Below are 16350 nucleotides of genomic sequence, written 5' to 3'. Positions count from 1 at the left end.
GAAATTTGTACCTAATTTATCTTCGTTCTCAGGTCAGTTCTTCTATCTACGTACTCATTGTCCTTCTTTAAATCATGCGCAGTTTGTCCCTGTAGCAATAATAGTGATCCATGAGTAAAATGTACTAAATGGTTGAGCAAAGCTGAAGCACTTCCATTTACTAATGCTTTCTCTTTGTTAGTTTTAGAAGCATGTATTTGTCTGAGATGCAAGCTTCATGCAACTTAATGTGGTTTATGATTTCTAAATCATAAGATCTGGAGTCTAATGTCTACTAATTATTTTTTAAAAAAATCAATCTTATTTTGAAACTTTTTGTTTGTTTTTTATGTATCTGTGGATGTTGAATGATGCAGCCAAAGTAACCCCATCTTAGTAGCACGTCATTTTCCCTATTCCTGTGGTTGCTGAATTCTGTACAATAAGTTTGCTCTCATCAAGGCTTGGCCTGATCAAGCTGACATGTCGCATAACCTATGATCCCCATGTTGCTGTTTTACGCTGCTGTGGCTCTGTAGGGGTTGGAGGCAGAGTGTTCTGTGTACTGAGACTCCAGTAATCTGCAGGGACAAGCAGCTTACTGAGTGAGTCTGTCTTGGCACGCTTGGCCAGGCCAGGAAAACACGAATTACTCCATTCTTTACCAACAAACTTTAGATTACTTATGTGCTTAGAGACCTGTAAGGCTGTGAGTTTTGGAAACTCAGGACAGCAAAAAAGGGTTCGCTTCACTGAAATCCCGTGAGTAGCTTAATATCCTGTTAGTATTTTGTAGTCATATTACTCCAACACTAAAGTATGTCAGAATTTAATGCTTCTGTATGTACCTTAGCCTCCTTAGTTCTGGCACAGAAAGCGTGTCAGTATGTTAAAGAACGGAGACCTTCAAATGTTCCGAAGTCAGTCATCCTCTTATATTTTGCTACAAGTATATACATCAGTGACTGCCAGTCTTTGCTGGTAAAAGGTGATGCTTCTCATGATTACAGCACAGAAAGTACCTATACAGTGAAGAATTAATTGCAGCCAAGCCTACAGCTAACAGTCAAAGTACATCAGATACTATGACATAGTCTGAGCATTGCAAGAGGTACTAGTCTTTAACTTAACAGTTAACTGTTCACACAGCTGTCCAAAAAGTTGATGGACATTGCTTTTTATTCACAAAGTTATTGAAAAGATAACCTGTGCTTTTTGGGGCTTTGCTTTTTTTGCAAATTCTCTCTACTGAGAAATTATTATGTTTGCTGGATTTAAAAAAAAAAAAAAAGACTAGAGAGCTAGTTTACCTTAATGTCTAATTATAATCAAGTGAAATAACAAGTGTTAAACAGAAACAGTAGGAAAGAGCAGATAAAGGGAGAATCACCAGGAAGATATAGCATTCTATTACTTTTTTTTTTTTTTTTTTTTTAACCATGGTCATCACTGAAGGACAGTCAAAGATAACCATAGAACAAATAATACAGCTTAAAAAACTATGCAGCAAAAAAATAAGTACAGTTTTTCTACAGAAGTACCCAAGGATATAATGAACTTTTATGTATATATAGCTATGTATATATAGCTATGTATATATAGCTATGTATGTATTGGGGGGGGAAAAAAAAGAATTATCAAGCAATCAGTAATCTCTGTTAGTTACTCCATCTATCTTAAATATTAAGGTTTTTATTGGGAATCTGATTTTTGATATATACTACTCTCACTTATTTTGGATATCAGTATTAGGTTTATATTTTAGGCAAAAAATGGTGTTCAATATTCTCTTTTAGACAATATGAAAGACTGGGAGCAGCCTCTTTTTAATAACTGTCTAATATGGTTCCAATAAGTATAATCTCTATACTTTCCAATGAATATTCATATTGTTATTATTTACTAGAAATGCGAGGCTCACAAAGGCCTCACATGGATGCAGAAATAAGATAAACTGGTTTTTCTTTGGTTGGAACTGTGCCTAATAATTATTTGTGTGTCAGTGATATGTTTATTCTAAAGAAGTTTTCTAATATTCAGTTTCTGTTCTTGAACGTTCTCTTGAAGAAAAATAAGATTGTACTAAAAGAATATTGCAGAGGTGTCTATGATACCATGGCTGCAGATTAGAAAAATTTTCGAATGCCGAAATTGGGAATCCAGTCTTGAAGAAGGTAAAATGTAAAGAAAAGAATAAGAAAACTGGGCTTAGGAGCAAATGATTTATTTATTTATTTATTTATTGCCTTTTAGTTGAGAAAATAGTGAAGCACTTCTTTGCAAATAAACATGATTATGTGCATGGAGAATTCCAAATAGGAATAGAGTGTTGAATCTTCAGAATATTAATATAGTCTATAACAACATACTTATACATGTGAATACCACTTTTAATATGTATGACCCCTTCTCCATTATCTCATTATTTGTAGGTCTATGAGAGAAAATCTTCAAAGGATGTCCTGAAACAAGTGGCTACAAGTGCATTGCTATCCCTGTTAGCTGTCAGTAGAAATGCCCAGAAATGTGCTTTAGAAGGTAAGCACTTTAGAAGGTAAGCATTTGATTTATAAATCAAATGTTTGCTGGTGTTTTAAACACTTCATACTTTGCTAACATAGTGTTGTAGGTGAAAGTGTGTCTGGTATTCTCTTTGCTCTACCCAAATGCTCTTTTTTTTTTTGTTTCCTTTTTCCTATTCTACAGTTTTTAGTGGCAGCCCCTCCATTGAAGGCAACACCTTCCATGCCCAATAATTTTCCTTTTTCAGTAGTAGAACTAAAAACCTTCAGTCAGATTTTTGAGCAGAATGCAGGAGAGGCTGATTTATTTGCATTTCTTATATAAAACAGTTAATATCTACTGATAAACACAGATATGCTTTTCATCTGGATGTTTTTTAGGTATTTACATCTCTGTGTTGCTTAGCCTGATTCCTTAAACCTAGATCATATTTAACTAGCTTTTTATATCTGCTTGTTGTCTGATCCCCCTTATACTCGCATCACACTCCAAAATTCTAATCATGCATTATATACTTGTGTCTGTGTGTCCTGTATATATACACTTTCTCCTCCTCCCCAAGATACTGGTGATCCACTTAGCCCTTGTTTCAATCAGCATTCTCAATTTGTTGATATCACAAGCAGTTATCCAAGAGACTTGGCTTTCTTTCAAGACAATACCAGGATAAAACTCAAGTGTTTTCTGTGCCAGAGAAGTCTTCAAGTCATCTCCAAGTCACCTTGCAGCACAAGTGATAAAGATAAGAGGAAAAAGTTCTGAAGTGAAAGCTATGTCCTGAAAATGTTTCTAGCTTTAACACCAATTCTTTAGCTCTTCGTGTTTACTTTCTAAGGGATCAGAAAACATATGTGGACGAATCCTGGGAAGGAGTCACTCATTACAATACAGGCTGGAGATTGGCTGTTGGGGACCTACAAAGGTCCTGGCAGACAACAAGCTGAACATGAACCAGCAGTATTCCCTGGCAGCAGAGAATGCCAGTACCTTGGCATTAATACAAGCAGAGCCAGCAGATCTAGGGGAAGAATTATCCCCCTCAAGTCAGCATTCCTTAGACCACACCTCAAATGTGGCATCCGGTTTCGAGCTCCCCAGCACAAAAAAGACATCAACAAACAGGAGTGAGTTCAGTGGAGAAGCCACCAAGATGTTTGGGGCCTGGAGCACTTACTCCCTGAAGAAACACTGAGGCAACTGGCCTCCTTCAATCTGATGAAGAGAAGGCTTCAGGGAGACCTGAGTAGCCTTGTAGTACCTACGAGGTTATCAGGAAGACGGAGTCAATGCTGCCTGATGTTGGGAGACCAAGAGACAATGGCTATAAACTGATATTAAAGCTGAGTGCTTTGAGCAGGAGGTTGGATCTCTGGAGTTCATCTCTTCCAACTTGTTTTATCTTATGATCCTACAGTCTCACTCAAGGGCTCTAGGTCATAAGAGCCTCGCTTCATATTTTAGAGTCTGAATCACCTGAATGTTTGCTTTCCTTTGTCTCTACTTTCTCTACCTCAGGGATACTAAACCTGGAAAGAGTAGGGGGAAGACTTGGGTAAGATGTGTGTTTATTTGCTCTAACCTCTTGAAGGTTTTGCCTTTGAGTTTCTAGGCAGCGTTGTTAAAGATGTCAAAAATTATGAATTGCTATCCTCTTCCCCCCAATTCTTTTTCTACAGCCATCTTCTGCAGCTGTCTCCATCTTTGACATCCGTCTGCCTTGTTTCTGCAGAAATGCAGAACTACAGATATTAAAGTCAGAAAAATAAAAAATTCTTCTCTATATCTTATCAGTTCTTCCCTCCTTGGGAGTTCATCTCACAGAATTCAGTTGCAAGAGGAGTTATCACCATCCAGTTATATTCAGTCCATTTCAAAGTGTGTTAGTTCTTTCCTGAAACCAAAAAGATAGATATATTTCTTGAACTTACAGAATTTGGTCATCAGTACCCTTAAGTTTCAGTTCAGGTGGGGTAACAGAAATCAAGATAATTGCAAGAAGGCTGCATGTTCCTGATTTCTTTTTTTTTCTTTTCTCTTTTTTTTCCAGCTGACCTAATAGACAGCTGTGTAGAACAGATGAAACGTATTCATGCGCAGATGAATTTGGATTCCCTAAAGCCTGGGAAGACTCAGAAGAAAAAGGTAACAATAAGAGCTGTAAGGCTGATGTAATAGGGCACTTTCAGGTTTTTTACTGAGGCAAATACTCCTAGCTATTTGCCATGGGTGAGAGAGTAAATTGCACCCTGTAGTTGCACCCTGTAGTGGATCCCTGGGTACTGGCCATTCTTTAGGAACCGGTGAGTTTAGAACTTTTACCCTGCTTGATTATCTCACACCCTCAATCACTCCCTTGTGCAATGTTATGTTCATTGAGTCTTGACCGTCTTTCCCATTGGCAAGAGTTTGTCTTATTTTCCTATTTCTTTTCTTTTAACTTTTTTTTTTAAAAGAAATAACATATTTGACCTAGATTCATTCTAAGGGAAAATGGAAGCATTTTACCTGGAGATTCTCTACCTCTCATGAATTAATTACCCTAATGCCAACAAATGCCATTAAATAATTTATTATAATCTGATTTATTGAATATATTATTTATAAAGCATATATAAATTCTTGAAGGAACTGTTTAATGTTTGCATTTTACATAGTTAAAGACTAGTCAGATACAAATCATCATTAAAGATGCCTTTTATGACAGGCTTGACTCATTTTTATCATATCTGTTTTTAAGATAAACTTTTACTTCATCACTAAAAGTCATCAGCTGCATATAATATCCTTTAAAAGCAAGTGTTGTTGCTTCAGTTTATTTGAAATTAATCCTGAATGTATTTTACTTGCATCTCTGTTCCTTTATGCTTCATGAAAACAGAAGTGGCTTCCTGGGGTGAACGAGCTTATTGAAATTCGATTGTCTTTCAGAAGTGTTTTAACATGTCAGCCACTTAAAAGTTAGAGGTCAGCCATGGCTAGAGAGAGTCCTTTGTTGTCACAGCACAACCATGAAGACAGATATGTTGTTTACTTACGCAGTTAAATCTCTGTATAGAACCTACCTGTTAAAAGGTCTGTATTTATCTTCACAATATTCTTATCAGGCTGAAACTATTTCTATTTCCAATGTTAAGGTTAAGAAAGTAAGACACAGAGAAGATAAGGATAAATTAGTGTGACCAAATATAGAGATCTGCAAGATATAGCTAGTTTATCCTTGTTTTATGTTCAAGGAAGAAAAATAGATGCTTTTAGTGATTCATCCGGCTTGTTGTGGAGATATGTTTTATAACAGAATAAATCATGCTCCAGAATTGCTTCCTTCTACCCCTTCATTAGTTGTAAGGGAAATGGAGCTCTGCCTTACAGATCTTTGCATTTAGCTGGACCTCTACCCCCTAGAAATACTGTCTGTGAGTTATGAAGAGAAGTGAGGATGAAACAAGTAACTTGCTGTAAATGTCTGCACCGTACATGCATGTCTGCATGTTTCAAGCTAGGTAAGATGAATCCTGGCTAAGATGAGAAGGAAACTCTGCAGAACAAATCTGACCTGAACATTAGCACCTTAGATTTGCATCTGATCTTTGAAACTTTCTTCTTCATTGCACAAAATGAATCCTGTGTTTATGTTGATAATCTTCAAATACCTTTATGTAAATAGGAGGATAGCCTTATCAAGCAGTTACAGTGTGCTATGCAGCTTCTCAGAAATTGCCTCTTTCAAAATGAAGAATGCAAAGTAAGTATTATTTCATTACCTCACCACATTAGTGAATAAAGATGATAGATTTATTTTATTTTGAAAATATTTTCAAATTGACTAGATTTAAACTTGGTACTAAGGGCAAGAAATGGTTCGAATTTCATTATTATTTCTGCCCTAGGAATATTTTATGCATTCGTTAGATAACTGAGGTTGATAATGAAACATTGTGTCCCAAAGATTGCAGATGGCAGTCATCCTTTATACCTGTTTCTGCTTGGTTAAAAATCAATCAGTCCAATTTTCTAAGTAGATAACATGAAAAATGGATTTGAAGAAAGGTGTAGAGCTGTGAGAAAGGAGAATCAAAAAGCATGTAAGGCCTTTTTTTTTTTTTTTTTTTTTAGAAAAAAAAGAATATAAAACAGGATAAGAAAGATTTTTTTTTCCTTATACCTTTCTATTTTTTCAGTTTTCCTTTCTGAAGGAAAAAAAAAGCCTTGAATATTAATTTGGTATTTACTTGTCACACAGTCTCAGTTAAAATCGTAAAATAATAGTGCATTTTAGACTGATCCTACAGAATGTGATTCTGTTTTGATTTTTCATCATTTTTCTTGCTCAGAATCATAATCATACTTTTTTTTTTCATGAATCATCGTTTCTATGTGCTTATCAGTTTTTCTATTTCAATTCTTATCCCTATTTATTTTTTATGTGACTTCATTCAGCAACAGTAAGGAATAACTTTGTTAATGACACGGTTATTTTCGGGTCACTCTTTCATAAGTTTGCATTGTGATGCAAGTTCTGCTGCTTTTAAGAGGTCTTGGTGGGTTTTGCTGGAACATTTCCAGACCTCTCAGGAATACTACCATTGAGGGGATGTGTTAAAGACTATTTTTGTGTGTACGTTATGGGTCCAAATAAGCTATTTGCTTATTCCTAAGGTTCCTGTATATCAGTGTTTTGGTCGCATCACTGCAACCTCTCCTTTGTAGAACCCAGAGTTCTGCTTCACTAGCAGTGAGGCAGAAACTAGATGAGATTATAGTTGAGCATTTTTTTTTCTTAATTTTCTTTTGCAAGGCTCTACAGAGACAACTGTTAGAAGGAAAGAGGGTTGCAGTTGATAAGTGTCTTGCTTTTTTTGCTCTCTAGAGCTTTCCTAGGTTATTCTCCTACGTCTCTGCTTTTTGAGTTCTAATAATTAGCATAATTAAGTAAAATAAAATTGTAGTCTGGGAAACTCTTGCATAATCACAGTTGGAATGAATAAATCTTCATTTTGATTTGTACATCTCACAATAATAAAAACATTTTAGAGTAGTCCCAGGATACCATTAGTGTGGTTTTCCAGTACTTCCTAGCAAGTAATGTTCATTAACTATGTATTACAAAGCTGAAGTGAAATAAAATATCAATATATACATGAGAAAAATATCAGGACATACAAGAGAAGCTTCTGCCAAAACATTCTAATGTCAAGATATATATGGCAAAGTGTTGGTATACATATAACTGAGTGTAATTTTAAGGTATTCATTGAAAACAATTCAATTACAATATTTAAGATTGAAGATTGATTTTTAATCAATTGTCATTTGGAATTTGCCTCACTGCTCAAATGAGGATGTTGCTTCCCTCCGTAAAACTATTTAAAAGAACTAATGGGACAAAATATGGAAATAAGATAAAAATATGCTCCCCCACTTTATTAAAAAGACCTTCATATTAAAGTAAATGCTATATATTTTTCTAAAATAAGAAAGTCTTTTCGAAATATTGTGTTCTCTAAATTGTTCCTCGTGTTCATGCAGCTGGCAGCACACAGAGCTCACCTTGTTCCTGTTCTGCATTCGCTATGGCCATGGTTTTTACTAGATGACTCCTCGATGCAAATAGCTCTGCATTTGCTTTGTGTCTACACTGCAGACTATCCTGCAGGTATGATGGTCACTTCATGATACTATCCAAAAATATATTTAACTAGAATAATGAGGATAGAAATAGTATAATAATGGAAAAAAAAATGTTTATTATTACCATAAGAGCAAAGGATAAAAGCACTGGTCCATCACAGTCTGAGAGTTTCGAGTTTAGTATGTTCAGGACTTCTCAGCTCCTCTTTCAGAGTTTAAGTAGATGAATTTGGTTTAACAAGGATAGAATTATATTAAAGGATTAAATAGTATTTAATATGAACCATGTCTAAAGGTTATGCTGAAAGTCCTGCCAAACTGAGCAGTATACTGCAAAGATACTACTCCCAGGAGTTATATCAGAGAGAACATATATCAGTGCTGTACACGTTAGCCCTTATTAATAAAATTCTGTCTTTAACACATTCAATCTAGTTTAATTCCTTATTAAAATTCACACAACTATTGGACTCAGTAACTTAAGTTTGACTATGGCAGTTTTTTGTTAGCATTCTCTTCTGATTAGAGTAAATCCTCTATTTCTTTTGATTATTTTGTTTGATGAGTAATCCCAACTGTTAAAAACTGTACCTTTTTCTAATATGAATTTTCTTCATTTTGTATTCTGGTTATTGATTCAGATTTTGATTCTACAGTAGCTTGAAGAGATCTGTTGATTTCTCCTTGTCAAGCTCCTCTTGAGTTCTCAAGAGGTAGCATAGTTAAAATACGTTAGCTGAAGACTCTATGAGCTTTTTTACCGTCTTTTAAAGTTAATTTCTCCAGGCCCTATAACTGCTTGTGATGCTGTTTTTCATGAGCAACAAATTCTTTAATTTGGACTGAGGAAATGGTTGGTGGTTGACTAATGTGTTATGCTGGGAATCGGGCCTAAATTTCTGATGGTCTTTCTTACTCCTCAGTTGTATGACTCTAGACTGCATTTTTATTTTTCCTTGCTAGTAAGGGAATGTGGTCTTAAATTAAAGCTTAGAGATTTCTTTTCTGGGCCAGTTTCATAGTGTCACTTCAGATTCTCATGCCAAGTAAGTGTGTAGTATCTTAAATGCAATGTTCCAATTTCTAACAAAATATTCTGAAATAATGCAGCAGCTTCTCTTTAAAAGTAAAATATGTTCTTAGGTTTTAGAACAATAAACTCCCATGCCTGTAAACTGTCACATTCATGTCACTTTCTGCTGAAAGCCCATTTTATTGCTTCACTGTGGTTCGAAGTATATATATTTATATATATATATATATATTTAAATAAGCTCAGTCTTAAACCCTGTGATAAGGGTTTCATTTTTCTTTAAGGTTGTAGTTCACTTTCTTTGTCAAGTGTTGGACAAGCACAGCTTGCATCTGTTCGAAGTGGAGCTGGCAATTCATTAATGCATAACATCATGAAATTGGCTACTCCCATATCAAGTGATACCAGCCCTATTCTGCTGATGGTCTTTGGTCTTCTTTCTAACCTTGCCTTGTCACATGACTGTAAAGGTGTTATTCAGAAGGTAAGCAAACAGTATTCTTTAGCACTGTGATATTAGCACTACGATGGGTGCAACTTCCTTTTTTTAATAAATGCTTGATTTCAGTATGGGTCTTGGGATCACAGAAATCCTTCTGCAGGAAGGAAAACCCTTGGGACTTCTGAGTTGTGTTACTCTTCAAGTGCAGCATGTAATTCGGTCATATTCGTAATAGTGGAGGCAGAAATTTCATGTGGAACTACACTATATTTTAATAGATTTTTTTTATAATCTTTTAATTTAATTTCTTTGGGCTGCAGATTTTTTAATATCCACACATATTATTGGATTATGAAAGTGAGAAAACAGTAGTATAATTGCATGTAAGTAAATGAGAAATTAAAATTTGGATAAATAGATAAACTTTGTGAAGCATAAATCTCGATTAAAAAGTAGTTTTTAGAGAAGTCGTATATGTCAGTAATTGGGTATTAAGTAGAAATCAGTTTTTATTATGTACCCATAAGTATTGTCTTTTTCCTTTTTAAATCATACATTGAAGGAATCCTTACGCTGTTTTATCAAATGTTTCTAGAAAGATCTATTTTTTTTCCTCTTGTTTTGTTCCTTTTGATTTTACTTTGATCATCTAATTAAATTCAGCACATAGAGACAGAATCAGACTGTGTAGAAGATTTAGCCTGGCTGTAGCCTGATAAAACTAGTTAACGTAACCACAGTTATGGAGAGTACTTATTTTAGCATCTTTTATACTATTTTAACAGTAGCAACAATTTTTTTCTGGAGTCCAGTTAGCTTATACAAAAGAGAGAAAATATAATCCTTTTATCACAGTACTTATGTTGAAATATGCATGGGCTGCTTCTGTTATTCTCAGAAAACTTTTTTTCTAGAAAAGATACCTGAAATGCTTCATTCTGTAGAAGATGGTTTATTAGATGAAATATTTTGCCTATAGTTTAGAGCTCCAGTCTAGTGTAATGCTACTCTTCTTCATTTTCTCTCCCAGACTCTGCTTGCATAAATCTAAGAATTATTAATTTATTTTGTTAGAATCAACTTTGCAGTGTTACACGTATGAACAAACTGTAGTGAGTTTGTCTACAGGGTTGTTTGTTGTTTGCTTTGGTGGTTACGTGTCAACATGCAGAACTGTGTCAGGTCTGTGAGGATATTTAGTCAGGGACTTTTTTTTTTCTTGTAGCAGAAATGTTGTTGTTCACCACATTGCCCTCTTGCAACAGTGGAATAGAATTTCACCTGTCCTGAATCTCCTTAAAGTGGAAATTGTATGAGATTAGGAATAATAATGTGTGAGATTTTCAAGCTTTGTTGTTGTTGTTGTATCAAAGTTTAGAAAAATGAGGAGCTCTACTATGCCTAACCAAGAAAGGGGCATGCTATACCTTTAAGAGTTGCTAATAACCAAATAATAATTAATGAATCAACTACAGTAACTACTATATACAACTTATTTTTGAGCTTCATGAATTTGCTTGTCAATTTATGTATCCATACTGTATAAGTTATTATTGAAGAAAAATCTTATATGAAAATGCCTATTTAAACAAAATGTGGATCTCATTCATAAATAATTCTTTTAAATATTCTTCAATAATAATGGACATCTTGAAATATGCATAATAAAATATCGATATGTTTTTTGGTCAAGTCTACTGAATGGAAGTTCAAACTGCAATGGACAAAGCATACAATAATTCAGATATCACAGTCTCACATGTTTTTCTTCCTTCTGACAGAGTAACTTCCTGCAAAGCTTCCTTTCTCTGTCATTACCAAAAGGAAATCATAAAAATCTTAGTAATATGTGTGCTCTTTGGCTAAAACTGCTACTGAACATATCTTTGGAAGAAGATGGACAGCAGATGATTATGAAGATCAATGGGGCATTAGACCAGATTGTGGAGATGTGTAAATATAAGCACAAGAGTAATCGGCGTATAGCACTACTTGTTTTACATAATATGTGTTTTAGTCCAGCTAATAAACCCAAGATATTAGCTAATGGTAAGTATCTGAAAATTATTGAAACTAAACTCTGAGAATGTCAAAAATACATATTTTCATTGCAAGTTGGGTTACCCATCAAAAATTCAGTACTGTTATTTAGAAAATGTTTTTATAAAAATAATTTTCATTATCAACATAGAAGTGATTATAGAAATTATATTTTTGCAGAAATATAAGAATTTGTAGCAAAAAATAAAAGGCAAATGTATCAGATAACTAAAATATTTTCAGAATTTATTCCACGATTGATCATTTGAATAGATAATGCAACATGGTTACAGGTATTTTTTTCGTTTTTTTTTAGAGGTAGATTTGAAGAATTCTTCTTTCCGCCGTGATGAAATGAGCTAGCTTATAAATTTTAGTATTTTTACCGCCTAATTTCCTATTCTTCAGTGGAACAGAAGTTTGTTAGTTCCAACAGACCATAGGTTTAGTGGTGATTTCAGTGTATATGTGTAACCCTATTTCTGGGTTGTCTGGAAAAGCCATATTTATTTTCTTCATTTAATTGCAGAGAAGGCTTTTCTTCTTTAAGTTCTAACTAGGTCTTTTGTAGTGTCCTCTTATTTTTTTTTTCCATGATGATTCACTGCATTAACTAAGCACACATTATTCATTTATATCATCTGCTGAATTTTGTGAAGTGAACAAGCAGGCTTGAACAAGTAGAACAGTGAATCTAGGAAATTAAGGAACTTCAGGTGGGGTGGCAAATTTCTCATTACTTACAAATCACCTACCTAGTAATTACTAAGTGAAAAAAAAGAACATTTATTTTTTTTTATCCCAGTGTGGCTGTAATTGTGGTTACTGGGAATTGTAAAGCAGTTTTCATGAAAATGACTTACGTGTTTATTCATAGGTAACAGCTATACATGCATGCACATGTTTTATTATTAATGGCTAATTTTTTTCAGAAATTATTATTTTGCTTCTACTTGCTAACATTTAAGTACAATGAAGTTGGCAAATTTTTGGATGTATTTAGTTAATCTGATAATTTCTGCAATTGCTGTACCATCCCACTATCTGTCATAGATATAAGCATTCTCCAATCATAAAAAATACAAGTGTAAATATTTTTGTTTATGTCTGATGTTTCTTGCTAGGCGATTTTTTTTTTTTTATTATTCTTTTTTCTCATTAGATAAAGCTATCAGCGTGCTATCTGCCTGTTTGGAAAGTGATAGTATTGATGTTCAGAGAATCGGTGCAGCCTCACTTTGGGCTTTGCTTCACAACTATCAAAAGGTTAGTATTTGCTAAACACTTGTTGCTTAAGAAAAAATAGTGCATTTGAAGGTAAAAAATATCATATTACTTTTATTATCCTATAAAGAATAGAATAATCTTTAAATAAATAAAAATCAAGTTTACAGAAGCAGTTCCAGTTTTTAATTGTAATAATGTGCTAAGGTCATCATGTTATACAACAAGAAAACTTAGCAGCTTGATGTGGTTTGTGATTTTTCACCTAAGTGTAATGTGTAAGATGACATGTTAATTCTGAAATTCCTGGATATCATACTCTACTCTTGTTACTGTCATTTTATAAGTATAAGTAGCTAAGTAGATGTCTTCATTATTCAAGTGTCAAATGTGGGGAAAAATTAAAATCACTTTATTTTTGTTTGTGTGTAACAGGCAAAAGTGACTTTGAAGAATCCATCTCTAAGAAGGAGAATAGATGAAGCTTATTCTTCAGTAAAGAAAGGTAAGTATTGAACAAAACATTTTCCATCTAGAACAACTGGGCCAGTCTGTAAAACTTCTATTCAATAGACCATTAGTACATTCTAAGTTACAGTATCATAGTCAAAAACTTAAGTTTTGAGAGCTTATTTCTATCCCTAAAATAACAAATAGTGGTTTATATTTGGGCATCTTTTAAATACAGTTATGCAAAAATATCTCTAGGTTAATAAACTGTAAATAGGAGCTGGGCAGTTGTCTACAGTGAGTTTTAAAGAAATGTTGTTCAGACATTTGTCCGTAACTTCAGTCTACTGTAGCAGTAGATGCAGTTAAGCAGTAGTTAGAGTTAAGACTCTGATTTTGCAAATGTTTCATTTTAATTTCATTTCTCATTTAATTTCATTTTTCTACTGATTTCATTTGCTGTATTTTGTACTTAGATAGGTTTACTCATGCAGGAATTTCAAATTTTGTACCAGGACAGAATTGCCATAAAATTTCTATTGAAAATTGGCAGTGTCCTAATAAGAAGGAGGTCTATTTTTCCTAGCACAGCTCGTGGTAGTTCTTCCTATGCTATGAAACTCTCATCCCTTCATTTTATCCCTCTTCTTTTGTTCCAAATTCATCGTTTTCTAAATTAACCATCAATCATAATATTATGCAACATTTTAGTTACTCAGACTGATAAAGAATAATACAGATATATCTGTTACGGTATAGTATTTGTGGTATATGTATCAAACCACAAATCAGTAAGGTAGAAATTTACAGTTTTTACAGACTAGCACTTCTTAAACATTGTTCTCTGTTCATTTTTGTACTGCTTTAGAACATAAGATCTTCGACTGAAACATTCATTTTGAATTAAAAAAAATATTGGCTGTAAAACACTTTGTGGAACTGCAATCATAACTATTTAGCCATGCATTAAGTTTCCGAACTTGCCTAGCGTAATAAAGCTTTGAACACTTTACAGTGATGTCTGGGTTAATGACCAAAAGGATCAATTGTTCATCACAAGTGGAGGAATTTTTCAACACACCTTTGTTTTGCTTTGTTTCCAAATTTGTCCTTTCACATGGAAAAAGAAAGGACCATAGAAACGAATATTTTGGCAACTCTGTTGTATTATAGCATAATGAAAAGAGAGTTTTTATTTCTTTGTCTCAGCTGAGTGAAGGCTTAGAGAGTCACTTAATGCTGTCAGGTTTATTAAAAGCACATCTTGCAAAATAAAGTATTAGTTCATTCACTACTAATATCTCAGATAAGATTAGAAAATAGCCTGAATCCTAACCAGGCATTTGATATAATCTTTGGAAAGAAAAAAAAATCATTTTATGTTAAGAATCAACTAGAAGCTTAACTTTGTATTTGTCCGTTTTTTTTTTTTTTTTTTTTTTTCTCCTTAGCTACTCCACAGCCAGAAGAAAATGAGCTAAATGCATACCACCTGAAATGCTTAGAAAATGTAGTGCAGCTTCTTGATTCTTAAGGATTGTCAAATGACTTCACATCTCGAAACCGGTAGCTTGCTCAAGAGGAGACTGTAAAGAAAAGAGCTTCTAATCCTTGGATTTATGGCAGCAACATGCTGTGGAAGATATTTATGAAGTTTTTGGGGAAGGAGTTGATCACTGAACCAAAGAATTGCACTAAATATGACTGAAACTATTTATATTGTAATCCCAATGGGAATTTATAATGATGGTACTATGTGTAGTACTTACATAGGAGAAAGAATATACAGCGGAAACAGATGAGAAAAATCAGTAATTTTCTTAATTTATGTATTATAATGTCACTGGAAAGTAGCAGAATTGTTGGTTTTGATCAGTTTTAATAAAGTTTTTTTTTTTTTAGTTCTGTTTAGAATTTGTTATTTGTGGTTTGTAATTTCTAATGTCACAAGTGAACACATAGGAAATAGATTTTAGAACTGAAAGTGTTCACAGGTAAATCATAGTGTGTTGAATGTCTTAGATATAGAACAGAAACATGTGTTTTTTATTTTGAGGAATTTTCTTTTTTCTTGAGGAATTTTCAGTTGCCTTATTTTATCTCTTTAAATATGACCATGTGAAAAAGAACTCCCACTAACTGATACTACAGGTGACAGCTTTGTTAATATAACAGTTTCTAAATAATATGAGGTATGTGCATCTCTCTTTCCTTAAAATAATGTAGTTTTTTTTGACAATCTGTTGACTCCCATTTCATGAATACTTACAAAAAGAAAATGTTTTTCCCTTGACGGGGGGGAAAAAAGCAGAAGGTTACCTAGGTCTGTGTCCTTTAAATTGCTACTATGCATTCTGTACAAAATAAGTTTAGGAAGGAGATACATGCCAGAAATGCATGTCAGTCAAAATTTGCTGCTCTGAAGTATCTTAGAGAGTACTTACAGATTTCTCTCAAAGCTCGTAGCTATGACTGCCATCAGCAACAGGTAAAATGAGCAAATAGAAAGTAAATGTTGGGTAACATCTGTAACTTGTAGCAAGGTCATGTTTACCTAACCAGATAATGAAAACACTCTCAGCAGACAATATGTTACTTGATATTACTTAATAGACACAACCATGATACTTGTAATGACCGAATTAGATCACTACCAGAAATGTGACTCTGGATGAACTAACACAACCCCTCGGAAAGCACAGAGCCAAGGGGAGACCACCCAAGCCTCATTCTTTTTCACCTGATGCTTTGCATAATCATTCTAACTTGCAAAGGAATTTGAAGTACAGTTATGCCTATCTCACAGTTTTGCAGAAGCTTAGGCAGGCAGGGATCCCAGTACTCACACGTAGATAGGTAGCTCTGGAAGTCAACGTTCTAGGTCCAGTTTATGAAGTGGGGCCCTGTTTTTCTTGGGAGCAACTGTTGTCCCCTTTCAGGCTCTTACATACTTACTCTTGCTCCTGGTGACTTCTCTCCTAAGTCAGGTCGTAAGTCAGCAGGCAGATTGGCAGTTGGTTTCTCAGAGATG

General features: G+C 34.1%; 1 protein-coding gene across 1 annotated transcript in view; it reads left to right on the top strand.

Moving 5' to 3' along the window:
- The window catches only part of RTTN (rotatin), a 66332-nt gene extending 51415 nt beyond the window's left edge, over positions 1 to 14917 (top strand). The window contains exons 41-49 of the mRNA XM_088535655.1: positions 2412 to 2517; positions 4550 to 4644; positions 6167 to 6244; positions 8029 to 8155; positions 9448 to 9647; positions 11387 to 11654; positions 12808 to 12911; positions 13305 to 13374; positions 14771 to 14917. Of these exons, the coding sequence (XP_088391781.1) occupies positions 2412 to 2517; positions 4550 to 4644; positions 6167 to 6244; positions 8029 to 8155; positions 9448 to 9647; positions 11387 to 11654; positions 12808 to 12911; positions 13305 to 13374; positions 14771 to 14853 (1131 nt within the window). The 3' untranslated portion in view covers positions 14854 to 14917. The remainder of the gene's footprint in view (positions 1 to 2411; positions 2518 to 4549; positions 4645 to 6166; positions 6245 to 8028; positions 8156 to 9447; positions 9648 to 11386; positions 11655 to 12807; positions 12912 to 13304; positions 13375 to 14770) is intronic.
- The last annotated feature ends 1433 nt before the right edge of the window (positions 14918 to 16350 follow it).

The sequence above is a fragment of the Tinamus guttatus genome, unplaced genomic scaffold, assembly GCF_059628265.1.
Source record: "Tinamus guttatus ecotype Peru unplaced genomic scaffold, ASM5962826v1 Tinamus_guttatus_pri_ptg000639l, whole genome shotgun sequence".
Classification (NCBI taxonomy): Eukaryota; Metazoa; Chordata; class Aves; order Tinamiformes; family Tinamidae; genus Tinamus; species Tinamus guttatus.
Note: the sequence above shows the minus strand (reverse complement) of the source record. Positions and strands in the feature narration are given on the sequence as shown.